At 41.3% G+C, this 26,297-nt stretch overlaps 1 protein-coding gene across 1 annotated transcript in view; it reads right to left on the reverse strand.

Moving 5' to 3' along the window:
* Positions 1-1,573: 1,573 nt before the first annotated feature.
* The window catches only part of ST18 (ST18 C2H2C-type zinc finger transcription factor), a 184,491-nt gene continuing 159,767 nt past the window's right edge, over positions 1,574-26,297 (reverse strand). Inside the window, exons 13-21 of the mRNA XM_032223013.1 lie at positions 23,012-23,074; positions 22,589-22,657; positions 16,236-16,298; positions 16,074-16,154; positions 15,275-15,496; positions 14,559-14,647; positions 13,342-13,445; positions 3,577-3,720; positions 1,574-1,714 (exon numbers count right to left, since the gene is read on the reverse strand). Of these exons, the coding sequence (XP_032078904.1) occupies positions 1,574-1,714; positions 3,577-3,720; positions 13,342-13,445; positions 14,559-14,647; positions 15,275-15,496; positions 16,074-16,154; positions 16,236-16,298; positions 22,589-22,657; positions 23,012-23,074 (976 nt within the window). The remainder of the gene's footprint in view (positions 1,715-3,576; positions 3,721-13,341; positions 13,446-14,558; positions 14,648-15,274; positions 15,497-16,073; positions 16,155-16,235; positions 16,299-22,588; positions 22,658-23,011; positions 23,075-26,297) is intronic.

The following is a 26,297-nucleotide window of genomic DNA, read 5'->3' on the forward strand; positions in this document are numbered from 1 at the left end:
GGCTTGTATTTCCTTTTTTCTTTTTAAAAAATTAGTTAACGTTCAGGGGGGATTATTATTATTATCCAACATCCCTAAACTAGCTGTTGGATCTTTATTCAGAGCAGTTACAAAACAGGAACTGAATAGAGATTATGAAAGGGCTCATCTTGGACAAATGTAAACATGTTTCTGAATGAGGGCTTACAGCACGGCAACATTTGAAGACCTCCCTTGCCATCATCAGTAGAAACTAAAACTTGAAGCCACCTGATTCGAAATTATACAAGACTCCAGTATGTACACTAATCACTTCTGGATGTTCTCTATTTTCTTCGGTGTAAAAATCAGTTTTATCAATGAAGCCACTCCTAAGATTTACTACTAGTCGATGTTGACAGTATTGAGCTGAATGATAAGTAGAGTTTAATGGCCTTGCTTTGTGATATGTACAAAACAGAGGTGGGTTGCTCCTGATTCAGTCCGGATCGAGTGAACCAGTAGTGGCAGTGGCGGGAGGCCACACCCACCAACCCGGAAATGTTTGCGCATGCGCAGAAGTGTCACACGCACATATGAGCGCGCTCATGAATGAACCGGTAGTAAAAAAAAAATGGAAACCCACCACTGGTACAAAATCATTGACTTAGGAAGCACTTTTCAAATATGAAATTATATAGATAGTACCCCCCCCCACACTTCTGTACTTTGAACCTATCTTATTTGAATGATTAAACAGTTTGATCTTCCTGCATGAATGAGCGTGAAATTAGGCATTGAGAAAGTATCCTTCAATCAGTCCAGTCTTCCCCTGAATGGTTTCAAACAATTGTTTAATGTAGGCTTAGCTGGATCCAGTGGTTTGCTAATTGCTATATTTCATTATTGCTACAAAAATTCTTGAACTCTTACTGCATGCTGTGCTCAAGGTGATTAGCCACTAGAGGGCACCATCCACCTTGGTATCACTGGGTCTTTGCCTCTCATGCTATTTGCAAACCCATTCTTATTTCATAAAAAAAATTGTTATAAAAAGCAGGATGTGGTGAAAATAAACTAGAATCACAGTTCTGTTACTTTGTTTCTTTCATAGTATTTTTTTCTTCCTGTACAAACCCAGCACATTATTTAATTTACACTATAACTTTCAGTCTATTTAAAATCCCATTGGAAAATAAATTAACAAACACATTTGTAAAAATATGGCAGGCTGCAAGAAATGCGGTTAAACAATCTTTTCTTTTAAAAAAAATCCATACAATTCTTTGATTGAAAATAAATTAAAAATGTAAAAAAATAGTTACACACACTTTGTACATTCACTTTACAAAAATGAAACAAGTGCAAAACAACAATGGCAACAAAAAGGATTTGTACATAAATAAATATGTTTGATGATCTAACTCATTGCTGTTAATACAATAGTCTGTTATGTTTAATGTCCTTTTTATGTCAGCTGGAAAAAAATAGTGCAATGTTGTAATTAAAAATGCAGCACAGCAACCAATATTTCTAAGCAGTCCAGGTGCTTTTCATGGATTCATCTGGAATTTGCAGCTGCTGAGACCTTCTTGTGCCCAGCAGTTCTTCCATCCTACACATGAATACCCTTCACTGCTTGCTTGATACTTTCCAGCAGAGCCTTGCAATCTGGGGAATAATCCTTTTCCAGATTGCTGTACATCTCTGTGAGTGTATTCACGTATGCTTCAAAATTCTGCTCGCTGATTGGGCCCTAAATAAAGGCAAAGGCATGACACAAAACAATGAAATCAAAGTTCAGTGAGATGTTAGCAGGGGAGATGAAAATTTTTATCTGTGGACTGCAAGCCTGAATCTGGCTGAGATCCATGCGAACTGAGTTTTTAAAATCTAAATCAGAATATTTTTTTGGGGGGGGGAAATGGTTGGAATTACATTAAATGGACACCTCTTTTCTCCCTGCCTATCCCAATTTTCTGTAAGTAAGTGCATTCACTTGTAATACTAATATACTTGCCATATGATGAACAAATAAAAGGCTTGTCTATACTATCTGCCTTGGATGTCCCAGCAAGTTGCTGCAGGCAGATATATGCAATTCTTCATTATCTGTGGCTGCTATTCCAACATCACAAGGACTTCTGTCCAGATATCACTTTTTTGTCTTAAAACAATAGGCATATGGAGGCTTAATTGAGTTGCAATATGATTCAAGGCAGAGGAAAGTGATAATGATGATTATTTTTGCCCAGGGGCTTTGTGTGTAAGCGTATGTGTGTTTAAATCTTTGAACATATATGGATGATGCCACCAGTAGTTCTTTTTTTGGATTACTCATACAGTATTTATCTACTTCCCTGTTTCAACTTGTGGCCCTTGGCCACAATGGGGCACCTTTCCCCCACTTGCCAAGTGATCATTGTCATCTGGTTTGTAGCAGAAGTGGAATTTTATTTCCCTGCTGCCATTAATGGAAGGGGACCAAATAACTTGGCCTATATTGGTCCCTAGCTCATGGGGCTGGCAGGGACCAGATGCTGGTTTCCCATTGATAATGTTGGCAAATAAAAGCAGTACAATATGCCATTGGCAAAGTCACTGTGTCTATAGGTTCAACCCTTGGATTTGACATTAGAAAAGGAAATCATTATCCATCTTCATGTTAGCTGTGTAAGATAGTACAGGTAGTCCTTGACTTGAAATGGTTCATTTAGTGACCATTCAAAGTTACAGCATCATTGAGAAAAGTAGTTACCGTTTTGCACACTTACAACCGTTGCAGCATCCGATTACTCACATGATTAGGATTTGCTGCTTTGCAACTGCAATTTATGATGGTTGCAGTGTCCCGGAGTCATGTGATCTGTTTATTCAACCTTCTGACAAGCAAAGTCAACTGGGAAGTCAGATTCATTTAACAACTGTATTACTAATTTAACAACTGCAGTGATTCACAGAAAGGTCATAAAATGGGGGAAAACTCATGTAACAAATGTTTCATTTAGCAACATAAATTTTGGGATCAATTGCAGTTGTAAGTCGAGAACTACCTGTATATCTCTTATCTCTCTACAAGATGACTTGTCCCACTCCAAAAATAATATTATTTTCTATTTAAAGTATTGTCATTTTTCTATCTGGAATTGCTAATACAGATTTTTCAATAATTGCACAGTGGGATTAATAGAATATAATAGAATTGTTTATTGGCCAAGTGTGATTAGACACACTTGTCTCCAGTGCATAATAGCACTTAGACTTATATACTGTTTCATAGTGCTTTACCGCCCTCTAAGCAGTTTACAGAGTCAGCATAGTGCCCCCAACAATCTGGGTCCCCGTTTTACCCACCTTGGAAGGATGGAAGGCTGAGTCAACCTTGAGCCTGCTGAGATTTGAACTGCAGAACTGCAGCTAGCAGTCAGCTGAAGTAGCCTGCAGTACTGCACTCTAACCACTGTGCCACCTCGGCTCTCAGTGTACATACAACAATAGTGATAATGGATTCTGCATCATAATTTTCCATTTGACAGTCCTGCAAGATACTACCATATGCTTCTCTATTCTTCGACTCTTAGAGAAAGTGCAGAATTCTTAGTCACAGACATACTATACCATTTGTGGAAGTTGAATGTCGGCAAGACTGGAGATGAGAGCTTGGCTTAAGCCAGCTAGTTCCTTCAATAAGCTCTCATTATTCTGCTCTATCAGTTTATTCTCTTCTTCGATGGTTTTCAGATTGCTCTCCATTGATGTGATCTGAATCCATAAATAAAAATGAGAGACGGCAGAATGAATAGTGAGGCTCTTGCAATAAAGCTACAACTATGTATAAGTACTTGCTCTGAAAGACCGAGCAGAGGATATGCAACCCTGAGGCTCCTAAAACCATGTTAACAATATTCATAAAAAAAATGGCTAATTTTAGCAACACATTATTGTTTTTGAAAAAGTGTAGAGAAATGGAATTTGTTTGCCACCTGCTTCCGTTTCCCCTTCCCAACACTTCCACCCAGCTCCAATTTGTGGAAAGCTGCCTGTCTCCACTCTCAACAGCAGCAGAAAAATCTTTAGGATGAAAGGGAGTTCACAGGTGGATGGAAGGCCCCGATTTGACAAAACAGGAGAAGGCTTAGCGGTTGGTTAAAAATGCCTGGTTAAAAAAAGAATTGTGCTGTTGGGCATACAGAAAAAGAAGCAAACAAACTGCTGTTTACATTGGTGATTTTTCCCCCCTTGCAGCATCCCTGCTGACTCACTACAATAATAACAACCTTGGTATTCGCAGTAGAGCTGGGTAAGGCAATGCTGTAGGATGACACAGATTATAACATTTCTGAATGTAAAAATTAAAGAAGCACAATAGGAAAAAAAACCAGGGACCCTCTTCAACAAGAAAGGCTAACAAAAATATCATCTTGAATGAATGATCCATCACAGTAAATAATCCTAGATTAGGAGCATCAATGAAACCTACACATTCTTAAAAAAATATTTTAGATCATATGAGTCAAGTGAGAGCCAAGCAAAGACTCTGACAGATCAGTCCATTTTGTTCAGGCACCACTGGCCATCACAATAAGCTGCGAACTTTCCGTGAGTGTATCATCACTTTGCAATTCTCACCACTGTTTGCATGCTGCTACAGGGTCAGATTTATGAGTGCAATTATAAGACTGCACATTATGCATTACAAGCAAATCTATATTTAGTTAAGATGCAGTATATAGTTAGCATTCCAAAGCTAGAGATTTAGTCACTCCTTGTGAAGGTGTTAACTATTTGTTTCAATGGAAACATCTGATAACTCTCCTGTGGTCTGGAAGAAAAAAAGGAATTCCATAAGAGAAGAGCTCCTGCCAACGGCCTACAGATTCTTTCTCACCATATTTCATTGGTAAGGGGGGCTCAGCAAGCAGATTCCATTTAGAATTAGTGGTCTGCAGATAATCAGGCAAAAGCCAGATAGGATTTTAAAAGTTACAAACATTCATCTTTAACCCAGAAATAAATCTATGCTATTAGTCTTATAATGACAGCATGCCGCATTGTGCATTGATGGCAATTTCCTGATGGTTGTGGATTGCTCATTACATATCTATATGCTACCGTATTTTTTGGAGTATAATAAAATCTGGGTGTGTCTTATACACTGAATCCAGCATTTTTTGCCTCCCGAAACTCTGCCCCTGTCAGCCTCTGCTTTGCTGCTGCTTCGGCTGCCATGAAACGGGGAGGGGGGCATGGTATTTGGGAGGGGAATCATTGATGTGCTGGAGGAATTTTCTAGATGCTGAACTGACCACCTTACTGTGCATGTGGAGGAGGGGTGTTTCCCGCCAAAGCCAACGGTCCAGCATTTCATCCTGGTGATGCCTTTCGAAGTTATCTCACACCTGACATTTGGGGGATATATGATTGGACTGTGCACAGGGATGCCAGGGGGAGGGGAATGAATTATACATTATATTATTAGCGTTCGCGCCTAATTACCCAGACTCAGCTTAGCTTTGCAACTGTTCATTTATAATTAGTAAAAGTACACTTGATTTCAATACAAATGGAGTCCAGCGGTTTTCTTTCCTGATTACTGAATGAAGTGATGCTGACAGCCCCCTTCACCTTGCAGAGTGCTCCTAGGGACTGGAGATGGCAGAAATGAGCAGAAAATGGGCTGTTATTTTGCTCAATCCCCCCCCCCCAGCCCTCAGGAGCACTCTATAAGCCTCCTAAAGGCTATGCATGCCCTTTTTTTGACAAAAAAAAACCAGACCTGTTTTTGTGAAAAATGGACCATTTTTTGCTTGTTTTTGTCCCTCCCCCCAGGAGCACTCTACAAACCTCCTAAAGGCTATTCATGCCCTTTTTGGAAAAAAAAATTGGGCCCATTTTCGTGAAAAACAGGCCGTTTTTAGGAGGTCTGCAGAGTGCAAAAATTTTTGTTTTTAATTTGCCTCTTTGCCTCCAAACCTTGGTGTGTCTTATACGCTGGTGCGTCTTATACTCTGAAAAATACTGTATTTAAATTCTCATGCCTGTAACCTTTCATTGAGCAAAATGGTTTACCATGGAGCAGAACTTTTTTGCCTCAAATAGGCTAACTTATGGAATGTGTCAAAAATCCTGTGGAATTGAAATTTGGCAAATTTTATAAAACATTTTATGACATGTAATTTTTTAAAATCATAAAGTGTTTTATGACATCAAACAAAATGACACAAAACATTTCTTGCAACCTCTGATGTTTGACTGCTGTGCATTTCAACATGGGCTACTTTCAAACCATCATCAATAATGACCATTCTAATTTCTATCCTTTGCCCCACACCCGGATTGTGACTGAAAAGACGGCAGATAATCCTTCCTACAATCTATACTTCAGAAGACAACTGGAATCCTAACAGAACCACCCTGGAGACTGCTGGTAACTCTCCAAATGCCATTTGGCAGCTAGTAGAATCTCTTCTATGCTGGGATGGGCTGATCTAACTGGATTTATCTTCTTGCATAGATCAGTAAAGCCAATCAATTCCATGGTCATTGAAAAGTGATCTGTCAATGACAATGGAGTAACTCTAACATCTACCACCACCAGATCATGCCTCAATTGCTCCAAAGTATAAACCAGTTCTCATATGTAGCCTCTGAAGCATTGTACAGTGATAACTTGGCACAAACCCCCAGTTGTCATGGGTTGTCATGCCACTATGATGTGTCAGAACATCACCCCTCAGGGATGACTGAGATAATCTATACTAGGGGTGTCAAACTCAATTTCATTGAGGCCTGCATCAGGTTTGTGTTTGACCTTGGGGGGGCAGGGGGCGTGGCCAGGTCAACATCACTCGTGTTGGGGGCGCCTGTGGTGGCTCAAGTGCTCTGCCAGCAAAAATGGGCTCCCAAGCTTCATTTTTGATTGTGATGGCTTCCTGCAATTATCAGTAGTAAAGCTACTTGTTTTTACTAGCAGTGTCTGAACTCTATTCGTCTGTTTCTACTAGCAACATTCTTTCTCTCTAGCTGTACATTCCGCTGCACTACTTTCTGTCTCCCAACGGAGATACCCCTAACAACATGCTTTTTCATAGCACATCACTTTAAAATATTTCACTTTTCTTCTTCCTTTCTTTCCAATAGATCTGGCAAACAAACATTCCTAGACTCAGCCTCAAGCGATATGAACCACTTGCCGGGTCAGGATAGTCAGCATTTTAAAATTCAGCTAGTAGTGCTCAGTGGCAGCCAAGGCCTTAGTGTGGTCCAACCAGGAAGAGGCAGAGCATGTGCCAACTGGCAAATAGCACACAGGGAAGTGTTCATGTGTTGTTCATGCTATTACCATCTGTCACTATTGCCCCCTTTTCCTGTTCTTCTGAGAAGGAGCTGCACACAGAGAATGTCTGTACTGACATGGTCACCAGTATTCTTCCTTAGCAATGGCCTTCTTCTCAATAGAGCTGGAGATAGCATCCACTTATGGGTTAACCCTGTCCGTTCTCCTATTGGACTGAGTTTGATTAATAATTAATTAGTTGCATATATAACCCACCTCTGTGAGTGACTCCACACATCTTTCGACTCAGTCCACTCTGGACAGTAGTGTTGTCCAGTATCTGATCTTCTTCATTGGCAAAATTGTTTTTAACAGGAAAAGTGAGTAACAGAGCCTTGGGCTATTGGAGAGAGAGGCTCGTTGAGGTTTCTGCTAGCCTCGAGCCACAGGTGTAAAAAAGCGGAGGAAGGATCACGTGCTGACAACCAACCACTTCAAACACGTCCCCCCTCACCTATTGTGAAAGGCTGATTGCTGCTGGGAGAGCCTTGCTGGCCTTTACATGACCTCTCCAAGGTAACTAGGGATTGGAGCAGCTGCGCTGTCAAAGAACGGCATGCTGAAGCTGCGGAGAGGCAAAATGGCCTCACTCAGAGAGAGAGAGAGAGAGAAAAAAAAGGCCTCACACATTGCCTTTGATCCCGGCAGTTGCCTTTGCGAGGCCCGCAGAGGGAGATTTGAAGCATGAGTGGCCACAATAGGCTGAGGAAGGCCTCAGGAGCCCAGAAAGAGAGCTGGTGGCTGTTTGTAAGGAGGAGAATTTTGGTGCAAGCGCCATTTTGAATAGGAAAATTGGCACAGCCGCCATTTTGAATGCCAACGGTCCCTCAAATGGCAGATAGCACAGCATCAGGCCAGCCTGACAAGTCAGGGAGCGCCCAAGGAGGTTTTCTGTCAGTGGCTGGGGGCCACGATCCACCGGCCTTGCCTGCCTCATCCCAAAGCAGCAGTGCAAGTAAACCTCAAGATAAAGGTTCTAAGGACTCTAAATCCTCCAGCAAGGGCTCCAAATCAAAAAAGACTCCCAAATCAGCAGACAAGGAGGCCCCACCCCAGGCCAAGACTGGGTCTCATTCTCATTCCCCCACTACCATCTCAGGCCGCAACCCCCCCTCACAGTTGGATTCTGGGCCTGGCCCATTTTGTCCAATGCTGTCTATTAATACCTCAGGGATCTGGGGGCAATCAGTGCTACCTCCCCCTATGGAACCTCGCCTGCCTAGCAGACACACAGAAGCCACATTTACGCCCACAGCTGCGGGCCTTTGTCAAGAGTACCCATCCCAGGCCATGCCTCTGGACTACCAGTCATTCATTGCAGAGGCAATTAAGCAGGGGATTGCGGTTGGGTTGCAGCAGCAGGTGCCGCCACCACCTCCACCAGCTACTCAGGTGCGCGCACATGATACCCTTGTTCCCGATATGAGGGCGGAACATTCACCTCAGCGCCCAGAGCGCACTCATTCTCCAGCTTCAGAAGAAGGGGTGATCAGGGAGGACGGCTTATCTGAGGAAGAGGGGGAAGGCCCAGACAAGCTGGTGGCCTTGGCCTTTTTCCACCAACCCTTTTCAAACCTCTCCTAACCAAGGCAATTGCTGCAGCTGATATGGTGGGGGGGCAGGTGGAGGATCCATCAACCTCCGGGACCACCAAATTAGCCAACAGCTGGTTTACAGAACATAAATTGTAGATGGACACCATCCCTGCCCCCCAATTGTTTATGGACACCATCCAGAGGCAATGGGCTACACCAACATCAGGCCCGTCTCCGTCCAGCTCAAACAAACGTTTTTATTACATGGCTTAGTGCCTTGACAAGCTGTTGCAGTGGCTGACTGTGGATGCCCCGATTTCGGCTCTGCACTCTAGCACTACATTACCAGGGTCACAGGAAGAGGTCCTGAAACCTGAAGTAAAGAAAGCCGACCAAACCCTCCAGCGGGGCCACCAAGCGGCTGCTTGGGCGGTCCGGGCTTCAGCAGCAGCTTCCTTTTTTTCTCATTCTAGCTTGAGCTGGTTGCAACAGCTGCAGGGGAGGATCCCAGCCAGGGACTCCAGGGCACACCAGGACCTGAACAAAATCATAGCTGTGGTGCAGTTTTCAGCGTATGCCACCCTGAGTGCCACCAGATTTGCATCATGGGCCATGGCATCCTCCGTGGCATCACGTAGACTCCTGTGGCTGCGCCTGTGGCAGACTGATCTCCTGCACAAGTGGCACCTAACCTCGGAGCCATACAAAGGGGGTGACCTATTTGGGGATTCCCTCACGCCTCTCCTAGTAGAGGGGAAAGATAAGCATAAGATCTTGCCCACCAATTATAAAAAGGGGCCGTACCACCCAAGTCCTTATCCCAGGAGGCAGGGGGCTAGACAACTAGATTATGGGGGATCCTTTAGGAATAAGGATTATGGTCCTTCCTCCTTTAGACAGCAGGGTAACTTTGGGCAACGTCAGAGACAGCAATCGTACCGCCAGCAGCGGCGAAATCAGTCCAAGTGGCCCTTTCGGGGTGGGGGCAACTATTTCTACCATAGGCCCTGAGTTACTTGAGGAGCGATTCCCCATTGGCAGCCGGTTAATGCATTTCGCGGAAGTGTGGGAGACCATCACTTCCGACAATTGGGTCATCACTACAGTTAAAGTGGGGTTGGCCCTTGAGTTCATTTCGTTCCCTCCACGGTTTTTTATTAGGTCCCTGGTCTCGGGCAATAGGCAACGGCAGCTCTTAATGAGCTCGGCCATACGTCATCTGCTAGACATTGAAGCCATCCAATCAGTGTCAGTAGACCAGCATTTTCAGGGTTTCTATTCTGTGTTATTTGTTAACCCCAAGTCCTTGAGGGGTTGGAGGGCTATTTTGGATTTGAAGCGCCTTAATAAATACTTGAAATATCGACATTTTAAAATGCACTCCTTGCAGTCTATATTAGAAGGGGTACGGCAGGGTGACTTGCTCACCTCTATCGACTTAACGGAGGCATATTTGCATATCCCTATATGCCAGGACCACCGCTGTTTCCTCCGGTTTTGCTATGATAAACACCATTATCAATACAAAGCCTTACCCTTTGGCCTCTCATCTGCCCCTAGGGCTTTCACTAAGGTGTTGGCTGCCCTGACAGCACGTTTGAGGATGGTGCCTATCAGGATTATGTCTTATTTAGAAGACATTTTGGTATTGTCACGCTCTCACGATAGGACCTTGGCCGACCTTGACACCACTGTTCATGCCCTCCAGTCCCATGGTTTTTCCATCAACAGGGCCAAAAGTCACCTTTTGCCCACCACTCACATTTTACACCTGGGAGCCTGGATCAACACGGAAGCAACCCAGGTGTTCCTCTCCAAGGACAGACAGGACAGCATCCGCCAATTGGTGTCCCAGGTGGTGAGGGAAAGGAAGGTTTCACTAGCTATCTTATCTAAATTGCTGGGGAAGATGGTTTCAGCCATCGCTATTGTTCCTTGGGCAAGACTACACACCAGGGAATTGCAATGGCTCCTACTGCCCTTCCAGAAGGAATGGAGGAGCACCTCTCTGACTAGGGTTACCTTGCCTAGCGAAGTACGTCAATCCTTGCATTGGTGGAGGTCCCCTGCGGTTACGAGAGGGTGTTATTTCAGATAGAGGACAGGATCACGATCACAACTGACGCGAGCCTCACAGGTTGGGGCACCCACCTTGATACACACTTTGCCCAGGGCAGGTGGTCAGAGGTGAAAAGTGCCTTGAGCATTAATCTCCTCGAGCTTATGGCCATCCGTCTTGCCCTCCTCCACTTCGGAGACAAAGTCGAGGGGACACAGATAACATTATGGCCAAGGCCCATGTCAACAGGCAAGGGGGCACCCAGTTCAAGCAGCTGATGGGGGAGGCGGAAGAGCTGGGTCGCTGGGCTGAAGAGCATCTCCTGTCCCTGGCTGCTGAACACATTTCAGGGGTTGATAATGTAAGGGCAGACTGGCTCAGCCGCTTTACCCTGGATCAGGCGGAGTGGAGATTACATCCTTCTCTCTTCCAGGAGATTACACGTCAGTTCGGGGTCCTGATCATGGATCTCTTCGCCTCTCCAACCAATGCTCAGCTGCCATGGTTCCTCATGAGGTTCCCCATGCCAGGGGCAGAAGGGACGGATGGTCTCCGCTGGCTCTGGCCTCAGGGACTTCTATACGCCTTCCCGCCACTTCCACTGTTAGCCAGAGTCGTACAAAGAATCATTACATCCAGGGCAGAAATCATACTGATTGCATCACACTGGCCATGCCGGCCATGGTTTGCGGATCTTCAGACATTGTCTGTGGAAGGGCCCTGGAGGATCCCGCCAATCCAGGCATCCCTCACCCAGGGGTCGCTGGAGCATCCGGACCCCCAGTGGCTCCAGCTAACTGCCTGGCGCTTGAGCGGGAAGGCCTGAGACTCAACAGGTTCTCCGCTAGGGTCATAGACACTATACAGGCATCCAGACGACCCTCCACAGATCTTATTTATAATGCTACCTGGCGGATGTTCTGTGAATGGTGCTCTGATAGGGTAACGCTGGTTTCAGCCTCGGTTCCCCAAGTCCTCGAGTTCCTCCAGGATGGAATGGAAGAGGGATTGTCACCCAATACCCTTAGGCGGCAGGTAGCAGCCTTGTCCACTATGTTGTCCTGGGGAGGGGGACAATCATTATCTCAGCACCCGGCTTAAAGGTGGCCTAAGATTAGAAGCCTAAAAGGGGCTTCTAATCTTAGGCCACCTATAGTGCACAGATATCCCACATGGGACTTGGCGAAGTTCCTCGCCTCCCTAACGAAAATGCCATTTGAACCTCTAGACACTATTCTTCTACTATTTCTTTCCCTGAAGGTTGCATTCTTAGTGGCCATCACATCTGCATGAAGAATATCAGGGCTCCAGGCGCTATCCATTGGCGAAGGGCTGTGCAACTTTTATGAAGATAGGGTGGTCCTCAGGCTTGACCCTTCCTTCCGCCCCAAAGTCAACTCGTGGTTCCATAGGGCGCAGGACATTGTATTACCTGATTTTTGTCCCTCGCCTTCGAGACCCTTGGAAGAGCAGTGGCACATGCTAGATGTCTGGCAGGCCCTTCAAACCTATATTCACAGGACTGCAGCTTGGCGGAAGATGGAATGTCTCTTCGTTTCTTTCCAGCCTTCCTCTCTGGGGCAGAGGGTTTCGATCACTACCATAGGCAGGTGGGTTAGGAAATGTATAGCCACAGCCTATTTCTCCAATGAGGAGCCAGTTCCGCAAGGGATTACGGACCATTCCACCAGGAGCTCGGCCACTTCTGCGGCATAGAACACCTAGTCTTCCCTAGGGGAAATTTGTAGGGCAGCAGCCTGGGCAACCCCATCGCCCTTTGTTCAGAACTATAAACTGGACAAATTCGCTTTGGCAGACGCTGCCTTTGGCCGCAGGGTTCTACAAGTGGTCCATACTGCAAGGTGATACGACAGTCTCTCCCTCCCTATGGGGACTAGCTTGGGTATGTCCCATAAGTGGATGCTATCTCCAGCTCTATTGAGAAAGGGCGTTGGTACTTACCTGATATGCCTCTTCTAATAGAGTGGAGATAGCATCCAGCCCCGCCCTGATTGGAGACTGTTCCTTAAGTGATTACCTGGACAAAGGGTTGATGAAGTTGTTGGTCATTGCATTTTGTATCGTTGTGGAATTTAGTGTTGGGTTTATTATATATCGTTACTAAAGTTGAAAGTTGGATAACATGTGGAGTCTGTGTTTTTGTTCTTCGTTGAAAGATGGGTGGAGTCACTCACAGAGACGGGTTATATATGCAACTAATTAATTATTAATCAGACTCAGTCCAATAGGAGAACGGACAGGGTTAACCTATAAGTGGATGCTTATCCACTTATAGATTAAGAGGCGTATCAGGTAAGTACCAACGCCCTATCTCCCCCCCCCCAAAAAAAAACAAGCTAACTTTCTGAAGACCAGATTCTTTCAAGCACTAAAAGGGATGGCTGGGGAAAATGTGTATTATTGCTATATCAGTGAAATGGTTACGTTCTTACCTGTGTCTGGAGTTTCATCATGTCAGCTTCAATTTTAAGGTTGGATTCATTTAGTTCTTTAATTTCTTCATCCAAGTGTCTGATTTCATGTTCATTCTCTAAACCTGCATAAGATTTACTAATTCAAATCAAGCATTAAAATTTCTTCCTGAAAATATCCACATCTGTCTTTAGAAACACTGTGAAATTGAGGCTTACATTGGTTAGATAACCACCCATTTAACTGGAATCAAAACTAGATATTAGCAATTTCATTCTACACTTATCGGAATCAATATAAAACTCTCCGTTGTGACATATCAAGGACAAGGAAGTCATGAACGACTTCAAAAGGTTTATGCACGTCTACTACATTTCTCAATATTTTCGTCATCTTCCTGCTTTACTACTGATTTAGATGCCTATTGTTCAGGAAGTGTTATATCTAATGGGAACACAGTTTTGGTATGTAATCTATGCATCAATGTCAGCTATATTTATAGATCAATTTCGCCTATATGAAACAGGTCCAAACATTAAGCGATAATGTGTTGTATTATATTGGAGTAGGGACTGCTGATCTTCCCTTTCATATCAGTAAAGTGATAAAGTGGTAAATATAAATTTATAATTAATGCAATTCAGGAGTGGGATCCTACTGGTTTAACAACTGGTTCACTGAGGGCACACTTCACGGGTGCACACTTGCTTCTCTCACACACATGCCTGATGTGCGCTCTGCACAAATGCACATTTTACAGCGGAATCACCTTTTGCACTACTGCTGGGGAGGAAAACAGCTGAGGCATGGCAATCCACTCTGCCATGCCTATCAGCTGGCCTTCAGAAAAGGGAATATAGGTGAGTATAACGCGGGGGTGGACCCAGCTGAAAGTTGGAGCAATTGGTTCATTCCCAGCTGATAGTTGAAGCTACTGACTCGGGCAAACCGGTAGAATCCCACCCCTGATGCAAGTACATCTATGTTTATGCATAATCACAAACTTCAATAGCTTTGAAAAGGGGATCCATGGTGGCTAATCAAAATGACTATGTTACTTATATTCAATATTTATTGATGGAAGACAGAGAGCAACGTGTATCACATAAATACTGAGGGAAAATAATACATAGTCAAACCTTTCACAATAATACTATCGTATTGCACCACAACAGTTCTTATAATTGTCAGTAAATTAATGGGTTGATACTATATTTGTGCAATCTAATCTCCTTACCTCCATTTGCTTTCAATTTAACAGTCATTAGTTCTTCAGATATTTTGCCTTTTTTTAAGGCTTGTGCATTCAGGGGACATCCAGACAAGCTAAAAAGAGTAGAAAAGGGACCTATATGAAAGTTGAAACATATTTTGATTGCCACAACTCAGCTTCCAACATCTTGTCAGTATAAATCCGTTTTACTGTGCTGTCCATTATGATCCACCCTTATAATAATGTTAATACAATAGCATTTGTTGTGTATGATTTCCAGGGACATGCCTACAATTGTCTTCTCTTTCAACTCATTGTTCAGTTCTATTATGGCTGTACCTTGATAGCACTTGCTCCAAAGCACCAAATCTGATATTTTTACACTACTGTTTTACTAACAGCCATGCCAGCTACATTCATGCTAGGAAATCTACGACCTTGAAGTCACATTAGAAGATCAACAGAACAAATTATGCACAGCTTATGATGTCAATTCTTTATAGACCTTTGGTCTATAAAATATTAGTTCAATGATTTGATTCTAGGAATAATTTATTGTTATATATAGTATGCATAAGTAATCATTAAAGGTTCGAGCCCCAATCATCCCTGAAAGATGGGCTATTTAAAATGCATGAAAAATTGGATTGTCAATAGGATTGTCAAATAAACAAAACTCCATTGATTTACAGATGTTTGCTAAGAGAAGGGAAGAAAAGGGAATAAAAACAAAGGGATACCTTCTGTGGGTGACAAAAACATTATTAACGTGACCCAGCCCATTGCAGCCTGGCAAAGGGCAGTGTGGCAGTTCTTGCTTGTTCAACTTCCAGGGTAGTGAAGATCCATTGAGGGGACTTTCCTTCTGTCTCTTGGTAGCCATGGGACAACCTGAAGCTGTGCGATGGGAAGTGTATTTACCTGATACATGACCTTGGCCATCACAGCCGAGCACTGGGCATCTGTAGGAGCACAGCAAAACTGATATTTATCTAAAGATCTCTCTTTAGAGGGAAAATAAATTCAAATTAGCAAAATAATTTGCACGGCCAGGATTTTTAATGGAAACTCTTAGCATATTTGATCTCATAAATGACATAAGTCACTAGAGCTATAATGTGGGTTGCTTTGGAGTGAGTGTCCTGTGTTAACCCACATTATATCTTGGCATTTTATGTGAACTTAACTTTGTGTTAAACTACTCATTCATTTAGTGAACAAGTAAAGGTTAGTCTTCCAGAGCCACTTTAAAAGATTTAAAATATCCAATGATATTTCATCATAGAGCCTTGACAGCTATTACATTTATCAGTGTCTGTAACTTCATGGATAATTGTCAATCATAAACTCAGGGTAGGAAAAAAATTGCTGAGATTATATTCAGGGGAAGGCTTAGAAACTTTCCTGCATTACACCTTTTTTTTTTTTTTTTTTTTGCAATATCAGGAATAGTGGTATTCACTGAAACTATGCATATGTTAGTGAGATCAACTGGGGTGTGTTTTGTGATTTACCACAAACCTTTGGAAGCCTACTTACTTAAGTTCAGGATCTTCTTTCTCTTCCTTTGTAGGAGTCACTTTCAGACCACTTTTCCTGGCTCGGGGACAGCCAGACAAACTAAAGAAAAGTATGCAAAACAGTTTATTTCTCTTCCTGACTTCCTAATCGTTTACTTTTGAATAAGTAAAGGGTCCCTACCTTCTGTGAGAGGCATAATTTCCCGTCACATGACCAGAGCCATCACATCCAGGGGTGGGGCACCTATCAAACAAAATACAGAGAAAAAGAAGAAATATTTAAATGAATACTACTGTATTGAGAACTTTAGCAATTTTACTTTCGTACATTGCAATTTTCCTACTTCATGGTGAAAATCTAGAAAATGCGTAAATATCTTATGTTTTATCTTTAACTTAAAGTTTGTATTATTTTTACTCTGTGAAAAAAACTTTTATATGCATATTTAAAAATTCCTTCTCATCCCTATGAGTGGTATGTGTCTTTTTCAATCTTGGGGATTCTGCCAGAGGCCTGGGAGTGTGAAGGTTCTGCATAATATCTTAGCCATTCCTAGCACTGCATGCATCTGGACAGAAAGCTTTGATCTTCTTCCTGAAATCTGATGGAACCATTGTTCAAGTTTGGCAGCCCTGAAATGCTCCTATCACCACAGGGACCATTCGGCCTTTACTTTTGACATCCTCTCCAGTTTTCACTTCTGGTCTGATACTTCTCCAGCTTCTCATATCCCCTCTTCCTGATGTTGCTGTCACTTGGCACCACTACCTCTATTACCAGCTCTGTCTTCTGCTTCTTGTCTACCAGCATGTTGTCTGATTAATTGGCCAGTACCTGTGTGTCCATCTGGATCTGAAAATGGATCTTAGTCCTGTTATTCTCTACGACTTTCTGTTGAATATCCCATCTGAACTGGGGACACTCCAACCCATACACAGTGCAGATATTCCTGTGCACAATGCCAGTTGCTTGGTTGTGCCACTGTTCTTATCTGCATCTTACACCCTGCCACTATGGGTTTGATTGCACCTGAGGCCTCTCTGCACAGCCTGCACCTTGGATCATGTCTAGTTGGTAGACCCCATCTATGGATTTGGTGCTTGATGCTAGTTTTATGCTGCTATGACCAGTGCCTCAATGCTGTCTTTTAATCAAGCTGCAACTTTTCTTATGAATTGTTCTGTTAGTGATTTATAATGTTCTGTTAGCGATTATTCATCAATAGTTGCTGTAAAGTACCAGTATATTGCCCACAAGTAACTCCTGACACATAACCTTAGATGGACAATGAGTTATTTTGACTAAAAAAAATCTGAAGGTAGAATATGCATGCATCTGTATCTATAGTACAGGTATTCAATTTTTTAAATAGATATAATTTTATGCTTCCAGCTTCACTTCCAGTACAATCATATTATAGCATTGATAAAACATAAAGCACTTCACTCTACCCTCCAAAAATTGTGGTATGCATACCCTGGCCCAGAGTAATTTCTGCACTCTTCAAACATGAAATGCCAGGTAAAAGAACTCGGGTTTGACTGTCCTATAGAAAACTGTAAAAAGAACATTGTCTGGGCCTCTGAAGTCAGTTTTCCAAAGGACAGAGAAGTAACTTACAGATCTATGTTTCTCTCCTTAGATGGCCTTTAACATATTTCTCTGGACTGACTGCACTGAACAGATCAAATCAAGAGACAGTCTTTGAGACTCACAACACTGTCTAGCGTCAGGACGGGAGTGTCCCACTAGAACAGAATTTCCAGCCATTCATTTCCAGAAGAGGTTATTCCTGATTCTGCAGCAGGCATAGTTATGCACTTCCATCATGTACTGTAAACTTGACCTTGGACAAAAGTTTTACTCTAAAAAAAGCTACTCTACCAGTAGCAGATGACCAGGTGAATAAAAAACATCCAAATGTCAATAGCTAAGTTTGCCCTTCCTCTTCATTCTCTTATTATTTGTCAATGAGATTTACCACTGGGTTTTAAAGAAAAAAATACATTAAGATTCAACTATTATAGCAAAAGCAATAGCACTTAGACTTATATACCACTTCACAGTGCTTTACAGCCCTCGCTAAGCAGTTTTAGAGTCAGCATATTGCCCCCAACAATCTGGGTCCTCATTTTTACCCACCTCAGAAGGATGGAAGGCTGAATCAATCTTGAGCCTGGTGAGATTCAATCTGCCAAACTGCTGGCAACTGATTATCAGCAGAAGTAGCCTCCAGTACTGCACTCTAACCACTGCACCACTGTGGCTCATTATTGATCCTAATATAATGTTCAACTATTTTTTAATGATCCTAATAGAATTATTATTATACAATTGTATCACAGCGGCCAGTTGTTTCGCCGGATTTGGCATTGGTTACTAGTCGGGCCCCACCCAGGGGCCTAGGACGTCATAACGTATTTTCGTAATATGCGTGCAGATCCAAGCAGTGCGGCTTTTTGCATTTGACTGATGGTGATTTTGTCAATTTTTAACTGTTTTAAATGTAATTCCAGTGCTTTTGGAATAGCACCCAGTATGCCAATTACCACTGGAATTACCACTGCTGGTTTGTGCCATAATCGTTGAATTTCGATTTTTAAATCCTGGTATTTTGCTATTTTTTTCATATTCCTTCTCATCGACCCTGCTATCACCTGGTATTGCAATGTCTATGATTGTAACCTTATTTTTCTCAACCAGTGTGATGTCTGGTTTATTATGGGCCAGTATTTTGTCCATTTGTATGCGAAAATCCCACAAGATCTTGACCATCTGATTTTCGGTGACTTTTTCAGGCTGATGTTCCCACCAGCTTGTTGCTGTTTTAATATTATAATTTTTGCACAAATTCCAATGGATCATTTGTGCTACTGAATTGTGCTGCAATTTATAATCAGTCTCCGCGATTTTTTTACAGCAGCTGAGTATGTGATCAACAGTTTTTTCAGCTTCTTTGCAAAGTCTGCATTTGGCATCATCAGAGGATTTTTCGATTTTGGCCTTAATGGCATTCGTGCTGATAGCTTGTTCTTGCGTAGCCAGGATTAGTGACTCTGTTTCTTTCTTTAATGTACCTGTTGTTAATCATAACCAAGTTTTTTCACTGTCCACTTTATCTTTTATTTTTTCCAGAAATTGGCCATGCAATGCTTTGTTCTGCCAACTCTCCATTCTTGATTTTATCACATCTTTTCTGTATTCTTGTTTCGTCTGTTGGACCTTCAATAGATTTTTTGTCCTTTACTTCGATTAATAGATGTTCTTGACTTTCTTTTAAATAATCAGCCAGTGCATGTTTTTCTTCTTCAACTGTTTGCTTCACTTGTAATAATCCTTTGACACCTGATTTTCAGGGCAGGTATAGTCTATCAGTATCACCACGTGGATATAAACTGTAGTGCATTGTCATTAGTTTCCTGGTTTTTCGGTCCAAAATGTCTAAATCAGCTTGTGTCCAGTTAACTATACCAGCTGTGTATCTTATAACTGTATTGCCCAGGTATTTATGGCCTTGATTGTATTTCCACCATTCAATTTCGATTTCAAAATTTTCCTAACTCTGTTGATGTACTCTCCCCTGACAATAGTTTTTACTTCTCCATGCTTGACATTATCCATCTGCAGAATGCCTAAATATTTGTAGGCTTCATTTTTGTTGCATTTAATTAGTTGGCCATTGGGCATTTCAATTCCCTCAAATGTAATGATTTTGCCCCTTTTTATGGATACAGTGGGGCATTTTTCCATGCCAAACTGCATTGAAATATCGGTGCTGAATTCTCGGACTGTGTTTGTCAGTGATTGGATTTCTATTTCTGACTTTCCATAGAGTTTTAAATCATCCATATATAATAAATAAATGCAAAAAATTTTCAGCTTCTTTGGCTGTTTGGTAGCTTAATTTCATTGTTGTTGTTGTTGTTGTTGTTATGTTAATCTTTGGTGAGATTCACAGCCTTTGGGGCTGGTTGGTAGCTCAACAGCTTGAATCCTAACCAAGGACCTAGGAACTGTTAAGGTAATATCGGAGGATATAAGCTGTTCCAAGTAGGGAGGTTTTTTTTGTAGAATCAAAATGTTCAAGTCTGATAAATTTAAAATTTCCAAATAGCGAGGTAGCCCTTTAGATATTTCTCCAAGGGCTCCAATTACAATCAGGACAACACACAATTTCTTTTTCCACAGTCGCTCAACTTCAATTTGCAAGTCCCGGTACTTTGTGATTTTTTCTTGCTGTTTATCTTCAATTCGTGCATCTCCAGGTGTTGCAATTTCAATGAATCATACTTTTTTCTTTTCAACTATTGTTATGTCAGGTGTGTTGTGGGCCAAGTGCCTGTCAGTCTGGATTCTGAAGTCCCACGAGATCTTGACTTTCTCATTCTCTAAAACCTTCTCAACCTGATGGTCCCAGTGGTTTTTGCTGTACTCAAATCCAAACTTTTGGCATAATTTCCAGTGAATGATCTTAGCAACCTGGTCATGGCATTGTAGGTAGTCAGTTTGTGAAATTTTGCTACACCCACTGATCAAGTAGTCGACTGTCTTGTCTTTCTCATTACAGAGGTGATATTTGCTGTTCGTAGAAACACGTTGAATTTTTGCCTTGATGCAGTTTGTGGCTAAGGCTTGTTCTTGAGCTGCCAAAATAAAGCATTCTGTTTCTTTTTCAGTGTTCCTGATCTTAACCAGTTCCAAGTTAGCTTTTGGTCAGCTTTGCCTTCAATACTTTTCAAGTATTGGCTATGCATAGCTTTGTTTTTCCAATTTTCAGCTCACTTCTCAATTACTTCTTTCTTATATTCAGCTTTTGACTTAGTTGTCTTTAAAAGGCCTCCTTTATTTACTTCCTTAATCATTGGTTCTTCACTTTTCTGGATGTAATCATTCAAGCTGTATTTTTCTTCTTCCACAGTCTGTTTTACTTGTAGGAGTCCTCGACCACCTTCTGCTCTTGGTAGATATAATTGGTCAGCATCACTTTTAGGGTGCAAAGCATGATTCATTATCATAAGCTTCCTTGTTTTTCTGTCCAAATTGTCCAACTCCATCTGGGTTCAGTCAATTATTCCTGCAGAGTATCAAATCACAGGTATAGCCCAGGTATTTATGGCTTTTATGATATTTCCTCCACTCAATTTGGACTTTAACATCTTGCAAATTCGTCAAATGTACTTGGCTGAAGTTAATTCCTTGACTTTATTATGCATTAAGTCAGAGGCCTCTAAAATCCCCAAGTATTTGTAGCCTTCTTCTGGTTTTACTGCCTTTATCATTTCTTCATTCTCAAGTTCTATTCCATCATCTTCTATGACCTTGCCTGCTTTGGCTGCCATTGTTGCACATTTGTCAATTCAAAACTACATACCAATGTCTTGGCTAAATTCTTTTGTGCTTTCAGTTTATTGGTCTTGTATGGTCTTGTATGGCGCCCACTCCCGAAGGACTCCGGGTGGCAATTAATAAATTCAGTTCAGCTTTTGTTTTACCAAACAGCTTCAAATCATCCATGTACACTAAGTGCGAAATTTTCAGTCCTTTCTTGTTTGTATCCATAGCTCATCTTCTTCGAAATGATTGTCAGTGGTAGCATTGAGAGAATAAAAAGTAGGGGTGAAAGGGAATTGCCCAGGAAAACGCCTCATTTAATTTCAACTTCACCCAGTACTTCTTCATTAGCTGTAAGCTTTGTTTTCCAGAGGTTCATTGAAGTTTCCTTGAATGTTTGTATGTTGCTGCTGATGCCAAAGATTTTCAGGCATTTCTTGACCCAGCTATGGGGAACTGAATCAAACACTTTCTTATAGTGTATCCAAGCCATGAACAGGTTGGTTCGTCTTTTCTTTGAATTCTTTAGGATTAGTTTATCAATCAGCAGTTGGTCCTTTGTTCCTCTTGAATTTTTGCAGCATCCTTTCTGTTCTACAGGAAGCAAGTTATTTCTTTCCAAGTATCCATAAATTTGGTTTGCAATGATACCAGTAAGGAGCTTGTATGTTGTTGGCAAACAGGTGATTGGCTTATTATTATTATTATTATTATTATTATTATTATTATTATTATCTTTATTGCACTAATAGCAGCATCTAATTTATGGGACCTTTGGATCAGCTGTTCTCCATGCAATCAAACTGGTGGGTCTGGATCATTTTAATGTTTATACTATTAGAAATTCATCCGCAAAATGGGAGAAATAAGTCTCCAACACTACCACCACTGTTGTCATTGTAGTCCTCCAGGAGATAGAGGACAAGGGTTTTACCACAATACCTATCTAACTGGATCCTTTCCCACCCACAACCACATCCGTCTGAACTTTCCATCATGCAATTTTAATTACAAGATATTGGAATGGCTTAATTAAGCTAAAAAAAAAATATTCCTGGTAAAAGTGATTTATGATGTTTGAAAAAAGAGAGCATTAATAACCTTACTTGCTGCTCTTATTAAATAATGGATTTTGAGGAGGGAAAACCCTGCAAAGAAACATATCAGTCAATACCTCCCCTTTCTTTGGAACAAATACATACTTAAGTTCTTGAGAATTGGCCGCCATTAAGGATTTTAACGTCTTGTCAGCCAAAGGACACCCAGAAACACTAAGAAAATGAAATGCAAGACAATTTTAAGGATATTGTAACAAAATAATAATTAAAAAGATTACTGTTTGTTTTCTTTTTAGAAATAAATTAAAAGCTTAACCACCAAATCCAAGACTTCAGGATTAATATTATTTTTTTTGTTTCAGTAAATACATGCAGTTGAAGGGGATCTTGTGAATTACCAAGTCCAAAGTATTTAGAATCTTACAGATTAAAATATATTTTAAATTGGGCCTAGAAATGTATACTGGTCTTGGTTATTATTATTACAACTACTTATTATTACAACTGGCAATTGCAGTCTTGTATCTTTATAGTTTGTTAAATTCTCTCACATTTCATTTTTTTTACCTGCGGTGAGATGCATAGTTTCCCGTTACGTGACCACTACCATCGCATCCTGGAGTTGGACACCTAAGAAAATAAAGTGAACCAGTCAGACACAAATTAATTAAGAAAAAAAAAAGCATAAGAGGGAATAACTATTTTCTGATGGAGGAACCATGTTCTGATGCTCTCCATGATCATTGGTCTGCGCAAAAGATTTGATGTATTGCAGTAGTCTGTACTCCAGTAGGATTGGCACCAGTGGTGGGTTGCAGGCGGTACGCCACGATACGGGCGTACCGGAGCCTGTCTGGGGCACCAGGTACCACTCCGGTATGGTGCTCCAGAGGGGCCACCCATCTGCCCATGCTCCTTACCTGTCTTTACGTCTTCTGCGCATGCACACGGCATGTACAGTGCCTGTGTGACACTCCGCCAAGCAGCTGGAGCATCACGAAGGCTTGCGGAGACATTGCTGGACTGAAAGACGCATGTGTGTGTTGTGCGCAGTGCGCTGCGCATGTCCATGTGGACGACGTCAGGCCTGTTCCAACCGTACCAGCTAGAACAAGATCCGGAACCCACCACTGGTTGGCACAGTTGTTTTGGGAGGTGCCTGTGTACCTGTATACAAGCAACACTCATGGTACCAACCAGAGGTGGTATTCAGCCAGTTCTGACAGGTTCTGGAGAACTGGTATTGAAAATTTTGAGTAGTTCAGATAACCGGCAAATAGGCTGGCCCTGCCCCCACTGCTTCCTAGCCTTCCAGCTGATCTTCTTTTGTTGCCCTGAACAGGAGAATGGAGCTGGAAAGCAGGTTAGTGGGGTAGGAAGGGAATTGGGATTTTGCAGTATCCTTCCCCTGCCATGCCTACAAAGCCATGCCCACAGAACCAGTAGTAAAAAAAAATAAAAAATGAATCCCACCATTGGTACTGGCAATATGAAGTGGCTTCATTGACATGCATGGATAATTTGGGAAACTTCTTGAAGCAACTGCACAGTATTTCTCAACCTTAGCAACTTTGGAGTGTTTTGACTTCAACACTCAGAATTTCTCAAGCAAATAGGTGGAGAATTCTGGGAATTGAAGTCCAGACATCTTAAAGTTGCTAAGGTTGAGAAACACACTTCTAAAGGATGTTCCTGCCTCTGGGCTTTGAGGAGAGCCATTCCATTCAAGTCACTATGCTTTCTGAAGTGTTCCTTCAAATGCTTTATATAATGATATGTGTAAGTAATGAGGAAGCTGTCTATCTTCTTTCTGTCCTTGCTTGCTTATGGCTAAGCAAAGCTCATATTTCCAATATTTCTGGGAAGGAGGGAGGGAGGGAGAGAGAGAGAGAGAGAAAGAGAGAGATTCTTTCTATATGCCTGTTTTAATTCCTTTTTATCAGGATCTGAACCTTAGTTCAAATCCTGGTTTGAAAAAAACTTAAACTTCTTTTCCTTATACTGGAAACAGTGACATTCAGGCATCAGACATCTGGAACTTTAGAAGTCCACCCCCACCTCTTGGTTCACTTCTACCCTCTGCCTGACATACTTTTTATTACCCTTATTTGTCTATTTCTCTTTTCCAGTAAATCTCCTCTACCTAAACTGCAATAATCTGGCTCACTGCTAGAGTTAGAACTTTCTGTGTCTTGTAATAGTTGTAGCAACCCAAATATCTTAGGATGTGACTAGATGCAATGAATTAAATGCAGAAAGGAAATGCACATGGAAAAGCACATAGTTGACAAGTTTCACTGTGGCAAGCTCCTAATCTAAGCCCTTTAAAAGAAAAACATATTTTAGTGGCTTCCAGTGCTAGTTAAAAAAATAAAAAATAAATGAAGTTTACTACTGGTTTTGCCGACGCTGGTATTACCTGTTATAAAAAGTCAAAAGTTCCACATATATAGAAGAAAGAGATGGGGAAAGAGAAAAGCAAACATAGAAAGCTATGTGTGTATGATGGAAAAACATGTAAGAGTGAAAATATAGACTTGCTGAGAAATCAGATAATATTACTGTTTATTTTAATAGTGTTTTAATTGGAGGTGCACTTAGTTTAATTCTATAAAATACCTTCTCATGATTGTCTTCCTTTCTACCTGCTTATAGCTGCCTTACTCAATGTTAACTAGTGACATTATAATTATTACTAATTAGTATAACAAGAGCAGCTGAACTCAGGTCCCCAAAAGAGGAGGGAAAGACTAGTTTGGGAAAATACTGCTTTAGTGTAATAAACATGGATTATAATACTATAAGTATTTTCACTGAGATGCATCTGCATTTTTGATAGGGGAAAATGAAGATGGGAGCTGCAAAGCTATAGCCTGAAGAGATGAAAATGTATTGTTTTCTCATAAAGTAACTAAACCATTTAATTATTCAGTCAGCTATCCACTAATGAGTTGAGCCTTCTAACATTTTTTCTATTTTCTTTTTAAATAATTAATTGAGTACAACTTTCGGTAATATCCTTAAACCATCAGTGAATCTCCCCATTGTAGCTGCTTAATAGTATTTCAAAAATAGACAATATAGTTTCTTTTAAGTAGCAGTATAACACATCAGATAACCTTGTTCATTCTGTGGAATGCAATTTGCCTTGGTATAATATAATCATTGAAGAGGTCATTAATATTCTAAAAGATGTAATCCATATTTATATTTGCATTGTAATTGAGCTTCAGACAGAATTTCTCTGTATAATTGCTGTTGTCATTCTTGGTATTTCCTCATGATGGAGCCATTTGCATTACAAATTCTGTCAGCAAATATTTGGTAAAAGTTCCTTGCCCTGAGTGTTACTTTTAGACCTTTTACATACTTGTATTGAAACATATTTCAGTTAAATTACACAGCCAAGCATATTATAGATGCACATTAGCAAGCAAAAGAACTATTACTGGGTGCTTTAAAATCTAATGCAAAGTTTACAAGGTATGTAAGTTATTATATGCAGAGTTTAATTATATTCTGTGTTTATTGTGTTAAACCATCGGGGAGCCTGGGAATTAACATTCTACAAGTGGAATTCATGAATCAGTGAATGAAAAATATGATTTTAATCCAATACATTCCATTAATATTTTCTTGATACAAGAAAACTAAAACACAACTGATGCAATGTATATGTATATATGTATGTATGTATGTATGTACGTACGTACGTACCGTATTTTTTGGAATATAAGATGCACCAGAATATAAGATGCACCAAGGTTTGAAGAGGCAAATTAAAAAAAAAAGTTTTTGCACTCTACAAACCTCCCAAAAATGGCCCGTTTTTTGCGAAAACAGGCCCGTTTTT

This window comes from Thamnophis elegans, chromosome 8, assembly GCF_009769535.1.
Source record: "Thamnophis elegans isolate rThaEle1 chromosome 8, rThaEle1.pri, whole genome shotgun sequence".
In the NCBI taxonomy this organism is placed as follows: domain Eukaryota; kingdom Metazoa; phylum Chordata; class Lepidosauria; order Squamata; family Colubridae; genus Thamnophis; species Thamnophis elegans.